This window comes from Pipistrellus hanaki (genome assembly GCF_964339955.1).
Source record: "Pipistrellus hanaki genome assembly, chromosome: 2".
Lineage (NCBI taxonomy): Eukaryota > Metazoa > Chordata > Mammalia > Chiroptera > Vespertilionidae > Pipistrellus > Pipistrellus hanaki.
The window spans coordinates 99,557,859-99,575,479 of NC_140504.1; the positions used below are offsets into that span (position 1 = coordinate 99,557,859).

The following is a 17,621-nucleotide window of genomic DNA, read 5'->3' on the forward strand; positions in this document are numbered from 1 at the left end:
TCATTGTACAGCTCAGAGCCTGAAAGTCCAGATAGACAAGCAGAGATGCTCCAGGATTCAACCCCATTTCTATTCTATGCTGCTACAATTACTTTTTTTTTTTTAAACTGGCAATTCACAATATAAATTTACCTGCAACCCTACCTTTTAATTCGCAAAACATCCAACCTGTCAGATACAACAGAAGGAGTAACCCCGAATGGAGAAATGATCCATCCACTACTGTGATTACCCTAGCTGTACAAAAGTTTATACAAACTCTTCTCATTTAAAAGCTCACCTGAGGACTCATACTAGTGAGAAGCTGTACAATGCACCTGAGAGGTTCGCATGCTCTAATGAGCTGATGTGCCACTACCAGAAGAATACCAGGACCAAAACATTCCAGTGCGGGGTGTGCAACCACAGCTTCTCCCATTCCAGACCGCCTGACCTTGCACCTGAAGAGGTACCAGAACTGAGCTGCTGCAAGGACCTGCATGTTCATGCAATCACACTGATGGTCTGTAGTTCACTTGGAAAAATTTTAATTACAAACTCAAATATATATATATGAGAGAGAGAGAGCACTCAAAAAAGTGGAAATTTATAGTATATTTTGTATATTTGAGAAAACAGAGAGTAAATTGTATTAATGCCAAAGTATTTGGTCCTTTTAGGAATCTGGAATGCTTGCTATTATATAATGTATATGACTTTACTCAAGCAGATTTCATCTCATGGCAGGCAGCACATCTCAGTGTGGGTAGGAGGATGGGGATGTAATGTGTGTTTGCAGCATTTTTGCTTAAGCACCATCATTTAATGTGGCAGTGTTTAGTAAACAAGTCAGTTGGAAGGCACAGAAAGAAGGCTGGATTGAATGTCAAGATTTTACTTGACATCAAGTTGTTTTCAATAATAGAATAATTCCTTAAAGGTATGCAGTGTACCTGGCAATTCACAAATACCCATTGAACAAATAAGTGTTTGTTTGTTTGTTTTGTTTGTTTGTTTTTATGAGTTGCCTATATTTGATATTCAAAATTTTGTAAATATGCAAGTCTGCTTTATAATTTTATTACAAATTTTCTAAGATTCTTTAGGGGAGAAATCATAAGAATTTGAAAATTACTATTAATACATTTACAGTTAGAATTTTGTTGTAAGATACCTTTAAAAATCTTATCAAATTCATTACTTTAAGAGAAAAGATAATTATCATTCAAGTGAACTTAAAAGAAAATTTAATGCACTGATTAAAATGGGATTGTTTATTTTAAATATGAAAGAGTTTTATATGATTTTGAACTCAAGACCTTAAAAATAGTTAAAATATATGAAAGTTAAACCTCTTAAACTAAGCAGGCCAAAACCGGTTTGGCTTAGTGGATAGAGTGTCAGCCTGTGGACTGAAAGGTCCCGGGTTCGATTCCGGTCAAGGGCATGTACTTGCTTGCGGGACATCCCCAGTAGGGAGTGTGCAAGAGGCAGCTGATCGATGATTCTCTCTCATCGATGTTTCTGACTCTCTATCCCTCTCTCTTCCTCTCTATAAAAAATCAATAAAATATATTAAAAAAATAAAAATAAATAAATAAACTAAACAGTATCATTTTACAGGAGAAGGACTCATGTAATTTTCACATGGCAATGTTGAATTTATGATGCAGTTTTCAGGTATGAAAATATTGAATTATTTGTTCATGCAGTACTGTTGGTTAAATGCCAACTTAAGTGGATTTTGCATGTAATATACAGTGACACAGCAATTTTACCTAAATTACAGTGCAGTTTAGTTAATCTATTGTTCATATTGACTCAGTGTCTACCTTTAATTACAAATGACATGTTGAAAACTTAAGGCAAGTGCTACATATATGCAATATAAAATAGTAATGTGATGCTGACGCTATTAAACAAAAGGCAGAATAAATGAGCAAAACGCCAAAAAGTGGTCTTAACTGAAATGAAATTTTAATTTTGTTTTTAAAATATTGTTTATCTTTATTTGTTTTGTGATAATAGAGTAAATTTTTAGAAAAATTTCATAACTTCATAAATTTAATTTTGTTTGTTAGAAAAGTTGCTCTTAAAATATGTAAATAGATGACAAGTGGTGTAAATATTTTGTAAGAGGCTTCAAAATGTTTATACATGGAACATACCTACATAAAAAGCTAAAATCTGAAAATAAAATAATGGTATAAATAGAGATTTTCAAAATGATAAAATAGTTCTTGGTGGAGAACATTGGGGTCTCTGAAGATTTTTATTGTCTTCTTAATCTTCACTCTCAATATAGCTCCAATTTCTTCTCTAGATAGATGATGATGGTAGATGATAAATAGATAGATAGGTAGATAGATAGATGGATAGATATAGATATCATATTTCCCTCTCCTTCTCTCTTTTCTCTCTTCGGATATGCAGATAATATTCTATACCCTGCCGAAGCTGGTTTGGCTCAGTGGATAGAGTGTCGGCCTGCGGACTGAAAGGTTCCAGGTTCGATTCCGGTCAAGGGCATGTACTTTGGTTGCAGGCACATCCCCAGTAGTGGGTGTGCAGGAGGCAGCTGGTTGATGTCTCTCTCTCATCGATGTTTCTAGCTCTCTATCTCTCTCCCTTCTTCTCTGTAAAAAATCAATAAAATATATTTAAAAATATTCTATGCACTTAGAATATCTAAATAAAGAGTTGTTGATATATTATATGTCTGTAATGTTTTTGCAAATAATTTATGTCACTTTTTCTAGTAATATAGTTTAGAATAAGTCAGAACCTCTCAGAATATTCCCTCTTCTTTTAGACACTTTAAAGGAAAATATCATTAGGAGCCATAAAAAAAGTTTACATTATGCATAATAGATCAGGCAAATGCCAGAAGACAGAGCACTGTAAAGACAGATTACTTCAAAGAATTTCATTAAACTTAGTGTCTTACCTAAAGAAAATGTATAAGGCTGAAAATTTAAAAAGAACTTTCATATATAAACTAAATTTTTGCTTCTGCAGTGGGCTTTACAAATATTGATTATGGGATACCATTATCCCTTGGATCTGTACAGAGGACTCTAATTAGGAGTCTTTTCCATATTATCTTGGAAAATTGGAACCCTATTGATATATTTGCTCCAGAACCAGTTGGTCTTAGTTCCTCAGATTCTTCTTCTCTGTATCCAGGATTATTTTCCTTTTTTTCAATTTTAAAAAATTCAATATCTTGTTAAATAGGCAGAAAAAGAGGAATAAGAAATTCATCTCTTTCTAACAGCTAAGAAGCATGATCTGGTTTACTATCCTTTCATTATTTAAGAAAGAATATCTTAATAATTATTTTTCTGTTTAAAGGAATAGAAGAAAGGAAAATTAGACATGTATGTGTGAAACAAAATTTGCTCATTTGAAAGATGAATTACTGGTCCTAATTAGTTTTGCTTTACAAAGAGCGAAGGACTTACATTATTATTGCATTCTTAAGGGATTGTAATCTATTTTAAAAAAATATATTTTATTGATTTTTTTTTACAGAGAGGAAGAGAGAGCTAGAAACATCGATGAGAGAGAAACATCAACCAGCTGCCTCCTGCACACTCCCTACCGGGGATGTGCCCGCAACCAATGTACATGCCCTTGACCGGAATCGAACCTGGAACCTTTCAGTCCACAGGCCGATGCTCTACCACTGAGCCAAACCGGTTTCGACTGTAACCTAGTTTTTAAAAATAAAAATATTGCATCCCTTTATTTTGATACTCCTCTGGAGTACATGTTCCCCAAGTGTGGAGGTGGTATCATTATATCTCAGTATGCTCTATAATGCTTATAGTAAAAAGTTATTACATGCTTATTGAATGAATGAATGAATGAATGAAGCACTGTAGCAAAAGAATCCTATTAATAAAAGCCTAATATGCTAAGTGTCCAGTCGTCCAGTTGGCCATTCAACCAATAAAAGCATAATATGCTAATAATATGCTAAGGCTGCTTAACTGCTTGCTATGATGAGCACTGACCACCAGGGGGCAGATGCTCCAATCAATAGGCTAGCTTGCTGCTGGGGTCTGGCTGATCAAGACTAAGTGAGATGGGCCAGGCACACCTTGGAATCCTCCCACAGTCACTCCCTGGCCCTAATCATACACCAGAGGGGTTTTGCTGCAGTTCTGGAAATGAATCCCCCATGCCCTTCTCTCCACTCTCTGCCTGCCTCTATCATGCACCATGCAAAGGAAGCCCCAATGCCCTTCAGTGTGCTCTGTCTGCCAGGCTTAGGGGCTTTGCCGACATCAACACACTAAGGAAGGCCCCATACCCTGTTGTCTGGGCTCTGTCTGCTGGGCATGGGAGTGTTCCCACTGCCTCTCCTCTAAGGAAGCTCCCAAGCACCTGGGTTCTGTTTGGGGGTCGGAGCTTCCCTGCTGCCACTGTGCTAAGGAAACTCCCAATCCTTGCTCTCTGGGCTCTGACTGCTGAGCCTGGCAGTGCTCCCATCGCCACCATGCTAAGGAGGTCTCCAAACTCTTCTGTCCTGACTCTGTTTGCTGGGCTGGGGCTTCTCCCACCATCACCCTCCAAACAAAGCCACCATGTCCTGCTGTCTGGGCTCTGACTGCCCAACCTGGGAGTGCTCCCGTTGCCTCCTGGCTAAGGAAGCCTCCATGCCCTGATATCCAGGCTCTATCTGCCATGTCTGGGGGTTGATCAAGCTTTACTGCTTGGTCCCCCGCAACCTCGGTGGGGCTGACCGGCCCAGACACTGCAGCAGTGGTAGAGCTGGGAGGCTGGATCTGCCCCCTCTGGACCCAGATCCAGCCTCACTGCTCCTGTGGACAGGCGGGACACTCCAGGAGCAGGCCTGAGGGGGCTGGACCCTGCCATTTTGTGGCTATGGGGGCTGGCATTTTTGTTGCGGAGTGATGGTTAATTTGCATATTATTTTAATATTCGATAGGATTATAGTTCATTTGTGAACCACTTCTTACCTATAGAATTACTTTTAAACCAGATATTTATAAAAATTGCTGTTAGTTATTCTGATGTGATATAGCATGATAGGAAGATAGGAAAACAAACACACACATTACTCAGATGTTTACATTACTCAGATGATAACAAAAGATGCCTGGATGCTTCCTTCTCATAAATTGATATCTGGATATCGCTTGTTGATTTCTCACTTGACCAACCAAGCCTGTTTTGAAAGTGAAATGTGGAAAAGAGAATGCTTATCCATTACTGTTGCTTGTAAATTAGCACAAACCCTTTGAAATTTATTTGATAATATCTGGTAAAGATAAAGAACTTCATACCCCATAAGCTGGCATTTTTCTTTCCAGACATATATTTTCAAAGGACAGTTACACATGTGCATAAGACCAATATCTTACAAACAGAAACAATCAAAACGTCCATTAAAAGGGCAAGGATCAAAAATTGTATTTATTATATCCATAAAATGTAATAACATGCAGTTGCTAAAAATAAATATAATTTCATGCATTATCATGAATTTTAAAAAATTAATTTCAAGTGAATAAAATGTTTTTTTTAGGACTTTACCAAAATAATATTTATATAACTCAAGAAAAATAAATAATTCTCTCCCATTCCATGTATATTTGATTACATATGAACATATGTATATTTACTAGAGGCCCAGTGCACAAAATTCATGCACTCTGTGAGGATCCCTCAGCAGGGCCTGTGCCCTCTTGCTGTCTGGGAGCCCTCGGGGGATGTCCGGTAGTTGGACATCCTTAGCACTGCTGCAGAGGTGGGAAAGGCTCCCAACACCACCACTGGGCTCATCAGCCATGAACCCGGCTTCTGGCTGAGTGGTGCTTCCCCTGTGGGAGCGCACTTCATTGAGCATCTGCCACATGGTGGTCAGTGTGCATCATAGTGACTGGTCATTCTGCAGTTCAGTTGATTTGCATATTAGCCTTTCATTATATAGGATATATGTATGTATATGCATATATGATTTTTAGAAACACAATTTTATAGTAAAACCATGGGCAGACTAACCATAAAACTATATAAATAGTCCTAAAACTAGTTCATCAGTCTTTGGTCCTTAGTCCTATCCCTGACTTGTAAGCTAACATTTTACTCCATTCCACCATCCTTGCCCCAGAAGATGCAAACTGGAACACATTGCTGTTCTTGTTTTGTTTATACAGGCATCACTCTATATTTATTTCAGACAATGTCTTCTTTATTTCTTGTTGATCCCTTAACATTTCTTGTTGGTTCCTTATTAATTCTAGTTGATCCCTTTTCATATCCTCATAGGTCTTATCGACCTTTTCTAGGAAATTCTTGAAAAACCTTATAAGTGTAGATTTGAACTCTATATCCATTCGCTTTTTGTCCTCCATTTCTTTCGTTTGTGATCTATTTTCTTGTCTTGGCATTTTCGCAGCTTCCGAGTTGGTAACCTTAAAAGTCTGTGTTCTGCTTGAATGGGGTGGGGTTGTTTCAGGGTGGAGCCTACAGCCTTGGCTTCTGTCAGCCCCTCCCTATGCAGCTCCTGAGTCTCAGTAATCCCCAGGGTCCTCCAGTACTCCTTGCAAGCACCTCTGAGAGAAAGGTGCCCTCAATTTTTGCCTGCTACCAAACAGCTACCAAACTGGGGTTCAGTTCAGTTGGAAGTGGAGTTGGAGGTGGTGTTCAGAGCAGTCTGGAGCTTTTGTCTCCTTCCCACCAGGGCAATCCCGCTGCACAGCCAACCGTCCCTTATCTGTGCTCAATGTGCACGCCTCCGGGGGCTCTGCCTTTCCCCGCTCCCCTGCGACTCCGCCTCACAGCCCCGGCTCCCTCTGTTTGAGCCTGGGTCCCCTGGGTCTGGCCTAGAACTGGGGTTCAGCGCTGTCGGGTCTGGGGTTCAGCACAGTCGGAGCTTTTATCTCCTTCCCACTAGGGAATGCCAGCCAGACACTCAGCCGCCCCTCCTCTCCGGCTCCGTCCTCTCCGCGCACGTGCTGTCTTCGTACCTTAGGCTTTTACAGCTCCTCCGCTCTTCCTTCTGGTTTTCTCCTTGCTTCTTGTTGTAGAATTTCCAGTCAGTCGACTTTCCTGTAGTTCTGGGTAATGTTCATTTTATATTTTAGTTGTATTTTATTGAAATTGTTGTGTGCGGCTGTGGCCAGGTGTTTACCTGTGCAGCCATCTTGGATTCTCTCAGGATATTGCTCACTCTATATTTAAATAAACAGGCAGTCTCTTCCTTTGTACTAAAAAAGACTAAATTTGTGAACCTTTCTGTCATGAAAATTTAATTCAAATATCTAGCTGTTAAATAATTAAGTAATAGGGAAATTCTGTTTAATGATGTAATATTGAATGAATAGACCTTCAAAAATAGTGATGGCATGCCCTGCAAAAAGGCCATGGGCAGGAATCAATGGTGGTGAGATTATGATGTGATTTTTTTTCTATTTCCTCTTGGCAAAAATGGAAATACAGTGTGAAAATACAGAGGCCCCTCTTTCAAGAGGGACAAGGACAGACAAAGCAGAACAACCTGAGGAATGAACATGCCAAGCAGCAGAGCAGAGGCTCAGGAGAAAGAGGGTAGCTAACTTTCTTGAAACCTCTGTGTGCCTATATTCACTTGTAAGTCGTTTTTCTAGTAGTGCATTCCAACTATGTTACCTTCAAGCCTTGGATTATGTATGTTAAACATATTTGCATATTTCTTGGAATCAAGGGAGCGGAACAGAAATCTGCAACCTGATGGCAGAGTGAAACTGATACTGACGCTGCTTGAAAAAGCCAAGTGCTTCATAGTGGAAGATGAGGATGCAGTGACAATTTTGAGTGATAAATGGTGGTCCTGGATATTCTTTGGAGGTGGGAGATGTTTGGAGAGGAGGACTGAGTGTACTGTGAAGGTGAAGGGCAGCAGCAACAGCAGGAGGAAAAGAGGTGGGGCCAGCTCCTGGAGAAACATCGCATAACTGCAGGAGCACACATTAACAGGACACATGAACATCTGAGAGATCCATTAAGGAAGGTTTGTGAGTATGACCTAGAGAAAGGATGACAAACAGAAAAGAGCAGAGGAAAGAAGAAATAAAACCTCAGGTTGGTATCTGCTGGGTCTTTGGCAGAACTTAGGGAGAAAGCATGAAAAAAGAAATGGACAGTGTCTAACCTTTATCAAGTTAGATGGCCTGGGAAGTCTCTGTTGCAGGTTAAATATTCAAAGATTCCTTCAGTCAGTCATATGGTCAATACAAATACATAGATGGTTGGCTTTGTACAAGTCAAAAAATGTTTAATTCACTTAGACTTTTATTTTTTAATTTTAAATTGGTGCTCTAGAGAAAGTATAAATTAACTTATCAATTATGATCATAATTTAAAATGCCAGGTTTGATAGTGTTGACAACAATTTAGGGTTTTGTTTTTTTTTATAATAAAGTGTTTCCAAATGCCCATAACAAACATTAAGAAATTTAGCAAACATATAATTTAATTTAAAAATACTGACCATGTTTATATAATTTTCCTACAATTCAAACAATAGCAAATTTTTAATCCTGAACATTTCAAAATAACAATAGTAAAAAGAAATCTCTCTTTGACAAATAAGAAGAAACTAAACTTTTGGATATCTCTAACCTGTGAGGCTGACTTTATAATTTTTCATCATTTTTTATGCTGTCTCAGGCTGCTTTACTATTTTTAGAAGTAGAGAAGGTTGCTGATAATGCAGTATATCATGCAACTTCAACTTTTGCAAATTGTGCCATCCAGGGCATTTGACTTGGTGAGCAAAATTTCCATGTTGACCTGGTCAGCTGCATTTAGAAATGTGAGCTGCCTGGTTTCAGTGCTTTTCCCTTCTCTGTACGCAGTACAGTTAAATATCACCTATATGTTCCAATGAACTGCAAAGTTATCAAAGGTTTATATTTCCAAATATCTCTGATTTATCAAATTCAATTACAAAATGAAAGTAAAGATTTATTTATGTACACGAGTAGAAGGGAATACATGCTCTTTTTATTTGTTTTCAGGGAAAGAGTGAGTAGAAATCTCAAGAGAAAAACAAGAAAGTTCATGTTCAAACATTTTCAAAATATAAAATATTGTACGTAGAACTATCAGAAAGTTATACATGAAAGAATATTTTATCATGACTCTAGCACAGGAGATTTATAGAAACAAGAAAAATAAAATATGTCTAATGTATAGTGAAAACAAAAGTATATACTTTAAGGAACACAAAAACACTACACTTTTGAAATGAGTGTTATATATTTTCTTTTCTGATTTTCATTATTTTTAAATTGCTTCTTCAGACACCAAGTAATATGATGGTTTCTGAGTAATGTTTACCTTTGGTGGTGGCTTCATCTTTCCTTGTTGTTCAAAGTGACGAAATACAGCTCTCTGGAGGCTGAATGAGGCATTTCTTTCCTCTGTTATTTGTAAGTTGACACGGAGCAGACAGACACCTTCTAAAGTTTTATTCATGCCATGTTTCCTCTCTTTGCTGCAACAAGAAAAGCTTTTTCTTTTCACCTGGCCGTCTTTGAAGACGTGACTCAGAAATCTTCATGGCCTCTAAAGGTAAGAGCAATATAGCCGGCTAATAAATTTTCCTTCATATTATGACTCAAAATCTAGAGATTGATGCTTTAATTTTTTAAAGTTTTAACTCCAAGGAGCATATTGGATTAAATAAATAAAAAACACACTCTCTCTGATAGAATGTGAAGGTTAAGCTCTAAACAATGTGTTTGATACCATGAATATAAACAGTGAGTTAATAAGAAAAGCTTCATAGTAAAATTTAGAATGGAAATATTTAATGCCAAACACAAGAACAGGTTGATCTTCCAAGTTTAAAAGGATTTGAAGATAACTTTTCACACATAAGTTAAAAAGTGTTAAAGTACAGTTCAGTGTTTAAAATTTTTTCCATTTGTTGCTGAAAATAGATTATACAGTTATTTATGTTATCAGTAAATTTTAAAAATCTAATGGACTAGAATTAAATATTTCTGAATTACAAATAAAAAATTATTTTCAAAATGTATTTGATAGTAAATTATATATATACAAAAATAACTAACTTAAACAAGCAGGTTAATTAGGTTCTGGATGAGGGAGCTGGTAAGTTTTTCCTCAAATCCCTGAAATTGTATGAATATCATTAGTGTTATTTAATTTTTTTTACTTTAAAGAACTTCTTAAAAAGACAAGTGATATCATTGTTTTTTGATGAATTGCAACCTTACTAAAAACACTTGTGAAATTATATAAAAATGAAATTGCAATGTGCTTTCATTCCATCATCAGAACAAGCCATTAAACTCTAAGCTATAATAAAATGTTTTATCATGAAGAGCTATGATTAATAATTGGTGGAAACCTAACTTAGTTAGAAGTAGGTTAAAATATCCTAAATTAAATTAATGATCCATTCATAGAAATGTGCATGCTTCTTTCATCAGAATACACATCGGATGTTATTTAATATGGAACAAACAATGTAACTTTTTATTATAATGTATGCTAGTCCCTGAGTATTATTGAAAAAGCTCAAACAAATTATAAAATATAGGCTTGAGACATCAAGATCATTCATTTTAACATGTGCACTTCATTTTTACACTGAACACAAACAAAAATATCTTGGCATGTCTTTTCTTTCACTTAAGATTATCACTAACAGTTTAAAACACTTCATCACTTTATAAAATAAGAATCACAAAACTATAGCCTGAAAGGTAAAGAGTTGCAGAGTACTTGAAATATTTATGAGCTAAGTTATACATTTTTAAAATAGTAGATAGAAATTCAAAGCCAGATGGAAATTCAAAGGAGTTTCTTCTTTATCAGATTGTCTGAGTCTTTGAAGAAACTTGTGACTAGAAAGCAACACTACGATCAGAATATGATTAACCTACCTGATTAACCTACCAAGAAAGCAATGAAGTTCATTAATTATAAGTGCTCAAACTAGAGGTAAAATTTCTGGTGGAAAACTAAAATTCCTGCAACCAACTCAAAATAACCTATGGAGTGGGAAAAATAGCTGTTAGAACCCCTAAACTGCTTAAAGGGAATAAAAATGAAGCATTCTTTTGATTTAGAAATCATGTTTGAGGTTGCAAGTTGAATTATCATCATTATTTACTTAAACAATTTTGTGGAAAATTTTCTTCAGATATGTTTAAAGACATTATTTGTAATGTTATGAATGTTCTCTGGCTCAAGAACTATATTGGCAATTATAATTTTCCCAGGGAATACAGGCTTATTGGACATTTCACACATTTTGTAGGCAGTTCAATTGGAACCACTAAATCAAAGCACAGTCTGAATACTAGATGTTATTAGAACTGAAGAAGTATTTGTGTATTCTGAAGCCCCCTGTTAGGGTAAGTAAACACAATTTAAAAACAGGTTGGTATAAAACTTCAAGTTTGAGAAAAATGTATTTTCAAGGATGTTCAAACCTGATAAAAGATCTTTCTAAAGGGTGTTCCATTGTGAACTGCAATCCCAGAAGATGAAGTAAGTGATCTTAGAATAGGGACCCCAACAGTCTTCAGCTACTGGAGCTACTAATGAATAAAGACTTTGGACATGATCTGTTGTGGGCCCATGTGCATTAATTCCTCTGGACCTGCTGTGAGGTCTAAGAAACTATATAGATCCAGGTCAGGAATGTAGAGCCACTTGACAGACACTCACTAACCTACTACATTTTGTTACAGCAGACATAGATTACATGATAAAATTAGAGTAATTTTCTAACCCTTTTTAATAGTAACATTGACAGAGATAATCTAACAATCTTCTACTAGCTATTATTAGAAATTGATTCCTACATGTGTGTTTTTTAATTAAAGGATAACATTAGAACAGTAAAGTACATAATGAGCATCCAACTTAAGCTGTATGGTTTTTAAATAAGATGCACTTGTGTAACTACCACCAAGATCAAGATATAAAACATTTCTAGTTAATACCTCATAAAGTTCCATTTCCAGTCACTAGTGATATACCTTAACTCCCAAAAAGCTCTATTCTTAATTTTATCATCATAAACTATTTGTCACTAGATCACAATTTTGCCTGTGTTTCTCTAAAAGTCAATGGCAACGGGGCTTTGGCACTAATACTGAAGAAAAGATGTTTGTTACCTGTTATTTTTCAGCAGTTATTACTACACTAACCATTAACTCCTCTCCCAAATGTGATGTAGTGCTACGTAATCTTCCTCTCAGGTTACCACTTAGGGTCCCTTTTAGGCTCCTTCTCAAGTGGAAGAGAAGTCAATTCTAAGGCCTCTATCCTCTGTGTCTGCTCATATCTGAGAGAAATTCAGTATGGAGTCCTTGTGGGAAGCAAACCCCTACTTTATGGGTATGGAGCTCTATTTTAGTAGGGCAAAATGAAAAAAAAAAAAAAAGTTTGTTTCCACATGGTCTTAACCCTGATGCTTGTCCAAATTCTAGATGCCACAGAGCAGTACAAACAGCTGTCTTTATCTATTTTTGCTACTTTAAGGTTAAATAAATAAATAAATAAATAAAGGAATAATTTGCTATTGTTCCTCTTTAACAGCATACCTACACAGAGCCTTAATAACCTCCTGTTACTAGAAACAATTTATGTCAATGTTCAAAGGACCATTTTGTTGATGCCTAATTACCAGTCTTTTGTGATTTTTTAAAATATCCCTATGAGGCCGAAACAGGTTTGGCTCAGTGGTAGAGTGTCGGTCTGTGGACTGAAAGATCCCAGGTTCGATTCCGGTCAAGGGCATGTACATTGGTTGCGGGCACATCCCCAGTTGGGGTGTGCAGAAGGCAGCTGGTCGATGATTCTCTCTCATCAACGTTTCTAACTCTCTATCTTTCTCCTTTCCTCTCTGTAAAAAATCAATAAAATATATATTTAAAAAAAATATATTCCTATGTGCTCACCTGGGATAAAGTTGAATTCTCTTATAAATGAGAAACTTAGTAATTCCAAAGGCAATTCAGTCCTTTTCCAAATTTATTTTTTAGAGATTTTAAGATTTAGAAAACACCCCTTCCACATACACAGATACAACTTAATATGAATTTGAATGTCACTGAAGAGAAATCATTCTAATTTATTGTGAATTATATAGATGACACACTAACTTCAGTATATGTATAAAGATACTTGCTCAAATCTGTGTGAAATTGGAACAAATTTCTTTCTTATACTAAACCAGAACCATTTTCTTTGTCCTTTCTATTTATATGTCTTTAGAATAGTCTGAAATATTTGTCTTTATAATGGCCCCTCTAGTATGTGAAAAGTCATAATCTTTTTTTTGTGATACATGTATGTAATTCTTTTTTAAAACAATTTTTTATTGATTAAGGTATTACATATGTTTCCTTATCTCCCCATTAGCCCCCTTCCCCTACATTCATGCCCTTACCCCCTTGTTGTCTGTGTCCGTTGGTTAGGCTTCCTTGCATGCATACAAGTTCTTTGGTTGATCTTACCCCCTTACCACCACTCTCCCCTACCTTCCCTCTGAGATTTGATGGTCTGATTGATGTTTCTCTGTCACTGGATCTGTTTTTGTTCATCAGTTTATGTCATTCATTATATTCGATAAATGAGTGAGATCATTTGATATTTATCTTTCGCTGACTGGCTTATTTCACTTAGAATAATGCTCTCTAGGTCCTTCCATGCTGTTGCAAATGGTAAGAACTCCTTTTTTTTTTTTTTCCACATCGTAGTATTTCATTGTGTAGAAGTACCACAATTTTTTAATCCACTCATCTGATGATGGGCAGTTAGGCTGTTTCCAAATCTTAGCTATGGTGAATTGTACTGGTATGAACATAGGGGTGCATATATCCTTTCTAATTGGTGTTTCTTGTTTCTTGAGATATATTCCTAGGAGTGGGATCACTGAGTCAAATTAGAGTTCAATTTTTAGTTTTTGAGGAAACTCCATAATATTCACAGTGGCTGCACCAATCTGCATTCCCACCAGCAGTGCACAAGGGTTCCTTTTTCTCCGCATCCCCGCCAGCACTTGTCCTTTATTGACTTGTTGAAGATAACAATTCTGACAGGTGTGAGATGGTACCACATTGTTGTTTTGATTTGCATCTCTCTGTACTTTGAGGATGTTTTCATGTCTCTTGGACCTCAAATGTCCTCTTTTGAAAAGTATCTATTTAAGTCTGTTGCCCATTTTTTGAGTGGGTTATTTACTTTCCTTTTGTTAAGTTCTATGAGTTACTGTAAATGTTAGAGATTAAAACTTTATCATTGATAACATTGGCAAACATGGGCTTTCATGTTGTTTTGTTAATGATATATTTTGTTGTGCAAAAGCTTTTTATTTTGATGTAGTCCGTTTGTTTATTTTCTCTTTAGTGTCCATTGCCCTAGAAGCAGTATAGGTGAAGAAATTGCTTCTGCATGTCTGAGATTTTGCTGTCTAGTATTTTTATGGTTTCCCATCTTATGTTTAAGTCCTGTATCCATTTTGAGTTTATTTTTGAGTATGGTATAAGTTGGTGGTCTAGTTTCATTTTTTCCCATCTATCTGTCCAATTTTTCCAACACCACTTTTTGAAGAGACTGTCTTGACTCCATTGTATGTTCATGCCTCCTTTGTTGAATATGAATTGAGCATAGTGTTTAGGTAGATATCTGGGTTCTCTATTCTATTTCATTTATCTATATGTCTGTTCTTGTGCCAGTGCCAGGCTGTTTTGAGAATAATGGCTTTGTAATACAGCTTGAAATCTGGTATTGAGATCCCACCTACTGTGTTCTTCTTTCTCACGATTGCTGCAGCTATTTGGGGTCTTTTCATTTTTTATTCCAGATGAATTTTTGGAAAATTCATTCAAGATCTGTGAAATATGCCAATGGTATTTTAATGGTCCTTTTTCATATCCTCAAGGGTCTCACTAAATTTATTGGCCTTTTCTAAAAATTTTTGAAAAACCTTATATAACCATGGTTTTGGACTCTATATCCAGTCATTTGCTTTATTCCATTTCTTTCATTTGTGACCTGTTTCTTTGTCTCTGCATTTTGGCTGCTTTCCTGAGTTGATAGAGTGTTTCTGTGTACTAGGTGTCCTATAGGACCCAGTTGTTTAGCCTTCCCAGTTACCTGAGGTAGACACCCTTGGTGCACTGCTGTGTAGGCTGTGTGCACAGTCTTATTGTAGTCAGGCCTTGATTGTTGTTGGTATCATTGGGAGGAATTGACCTCCAGGCCAATTTGCTGTGAGCATCAGCTGTGTCTACACTGGGAGAACTTCTGTGCTTGACACACCTTTATGAGACAAGACTTGCAAAAGCCTCTATGCTCAGCTTGGATGGGGTAGAGTCTCATGGTGGAGTAGACAGCATTCGTTTCCTGTCAGCCTGCCTTAATAGGCCCCTGTGTCTCAGTGTCGCATAGTAATAGCAGCAAGCACCTCTGAGAGAAAACCACCCTCTAATTCACCCACTGCCAGACTGTCCAGTTTCTCCCTGAATGAGTCTGGGTCTCCAGAGTTTCACCTGGAACTGGAGTTCAGTGCAGTCAGGAGCTTTTGTCTCTCTCCTGCTTGAGAAAGCCAGCCGGGTACACAGTTGCCGGCCCTCCCCGCACACGTGCCTCGGTACCTCTGCCTTCAGCAGTTCCTCTGAGTCTCAGTGTGCTTTTCTCTTTCCTGACAGTTCAGTTTCACCACGCATGAGTCTGGGTCCCCAGATTCTTGCCCAGAACTGGAGTTTAGCGCAGTTGGGAGCTTTTGTCTCTTTCCAGCTTGAGAAAGCCAGCCACGTGCTCAGTTGCCAGTCCTATTCGCACACACACCTCAGTACCTCTGCCTCCTGCAGCTCCTCTGAGTCTCATGTGCTTTTCTCTTTCCTACTAGTTGTAGAATTTCCACTCAGCCAGCCTTCCTGTGGTGATGTCCATTTTGTCTTTTAGTTGTAGTTTTAAATTTGTTGTGTGCAACAGCAGTTTAGGCATTTACCTATGCCGCCATCTTGCTTTCTCACCTTGTCTTTCTATAAATTCATTATTGGTGTATAGAAATGTAATAGATTTCTTGACATTAATTTTGTATATCTCTGAATTTATTTATTAAGTCCAATAATTTTTGATGGAGTCTTTACAGACTTTTTTATGTACAATATCATGTCATCTGTGAATAAGGACAATTTTACTTCTTCTTTTCCAATTCTGATGGAATTTATTTCTTTATCTTTTTCTTGTCTGATCACAATGGCTAGTACTTCCAGTACTCTGTCAAAAAGGAGTGGTGAAAGTGGGCATCCGTGTCTTGTTCCTGTTCTTAGGGGAAATGGTTTTAGTTTTTGCCCACTGAGTATGATGTTAGCTGTGTGATTGCATATATGTCTTTTATTATGCTGAGGTATGATCCTTCTATTCCTACCTTGCTAGTCATGAATCTTAATCCATATCTACACTCATAGTATTGATAAACAAAATGAATGCACTGGTGATAACTTGTTAATTAATAGGTTAATAAATGAGAAATAAAAACACTGATAATTTAAAAAAAAAAAAAAAAGGTATCTATTGAGGGAAGTATCCAAATGGCAGGCATATGATATAAGAAGGAAAAATAATCATAGAAAGAATTATTTCTATTCTTTAACAAAGAAGAATGCTATTGCATGCATCTCTTATTAGGCCTTATGAACAATTTGGCACAGGCTCCAAATTAATACAGGGGAAATAGCAATCTCCAAATTTCAATCTAAGATATAATTGAAAAAGCAACATTTTTACCTGGTACTAATATAAAAAACAGGTAATTCTCCAAAAAATATCCAAACATTATAGAAATCTGTAATTATTTTATATTTTGTAATATTAGGTGAGCTACAAAGTGATTCACATTGTGAAATAAAAATTTAATCCTGGCTGGATAGTTTAGTTTGCAAGTTCAATTCAAATCAAAATTGCAAGTTCAATCCCCAATCAAGGAACATACATGAATCAATCAAAGAATGCACCAATAGGTGCATTTCTCTTTAAATCAATAAACATATTTTTTAATTTTTATTGCTTTTATATAAAATACTGAGAGCTAAGCTAATGTTAGATATTAGATATTGTATTGTCTTTAAGAAGCCCATAAATTAGTTATGAATATTCTCATAGTATATAGAATTAAACAATTAGTTCTCAAAGTATATCATCAGACCAGCAGCATTAGCTTATCTGGGAGCTTATTAAAAATATAAATTCTCAAACTCTACCCCAACAACTAAATCAGAAACTCTGGAGTGGGGCCCAGATATCTTATTATCACAAGCTCTCTGGTGGTTCAGGTGCTGGTTAAAGGATAAGAAGCACTGAATTAAATTTAGTCATCACAGTATGATTGATAAGGATGCAAAGTATTCTTCAAATTATGAGACACCCTCATAATATTTGGGGGAGAAAGAATGTGCCTTGAAAATCATAATATGATTCAAAACCTATATCTGAGGTTATCCTTTTACAAGTAAAAAATATCCTTTTACCATTCCCATTTTGTTTGTAGTTTATAATTTTTTAGCTCTTTGAACAGAAGTCTTTAATGCCTTCAAAAATACAATTTAAAAAATCATGTACTTTGCCCCAATTAT

The 17,621-nt window shown here is 36.4% G+C and overlaps 1 protein-coding gene across 1 annotated transcript in view; it reads left to right on the forward strand.

Moving 5' to 3' along the window:
- Positions 1–7,634: 7,634 nt before the first annotated feature.
- Positions 7,635–17,621, forward strand: part of PLSCR5 (phospholipid scramblase family member 5) — a gene marked incomplete at both ends in the record, with an annotated part of 65,640 nt that continues 55,653 nt past the window's right edge. The window contains one exon of the mRNA XM_084870808.1: positions 7,635–7,914. Within this exon, the coding sequence (XP_084726934.1) occupies positions 7,635–7,914 (280 nt within the window). The remainder of the gene's footprint in view (positions 7,915–17,621) is intronic.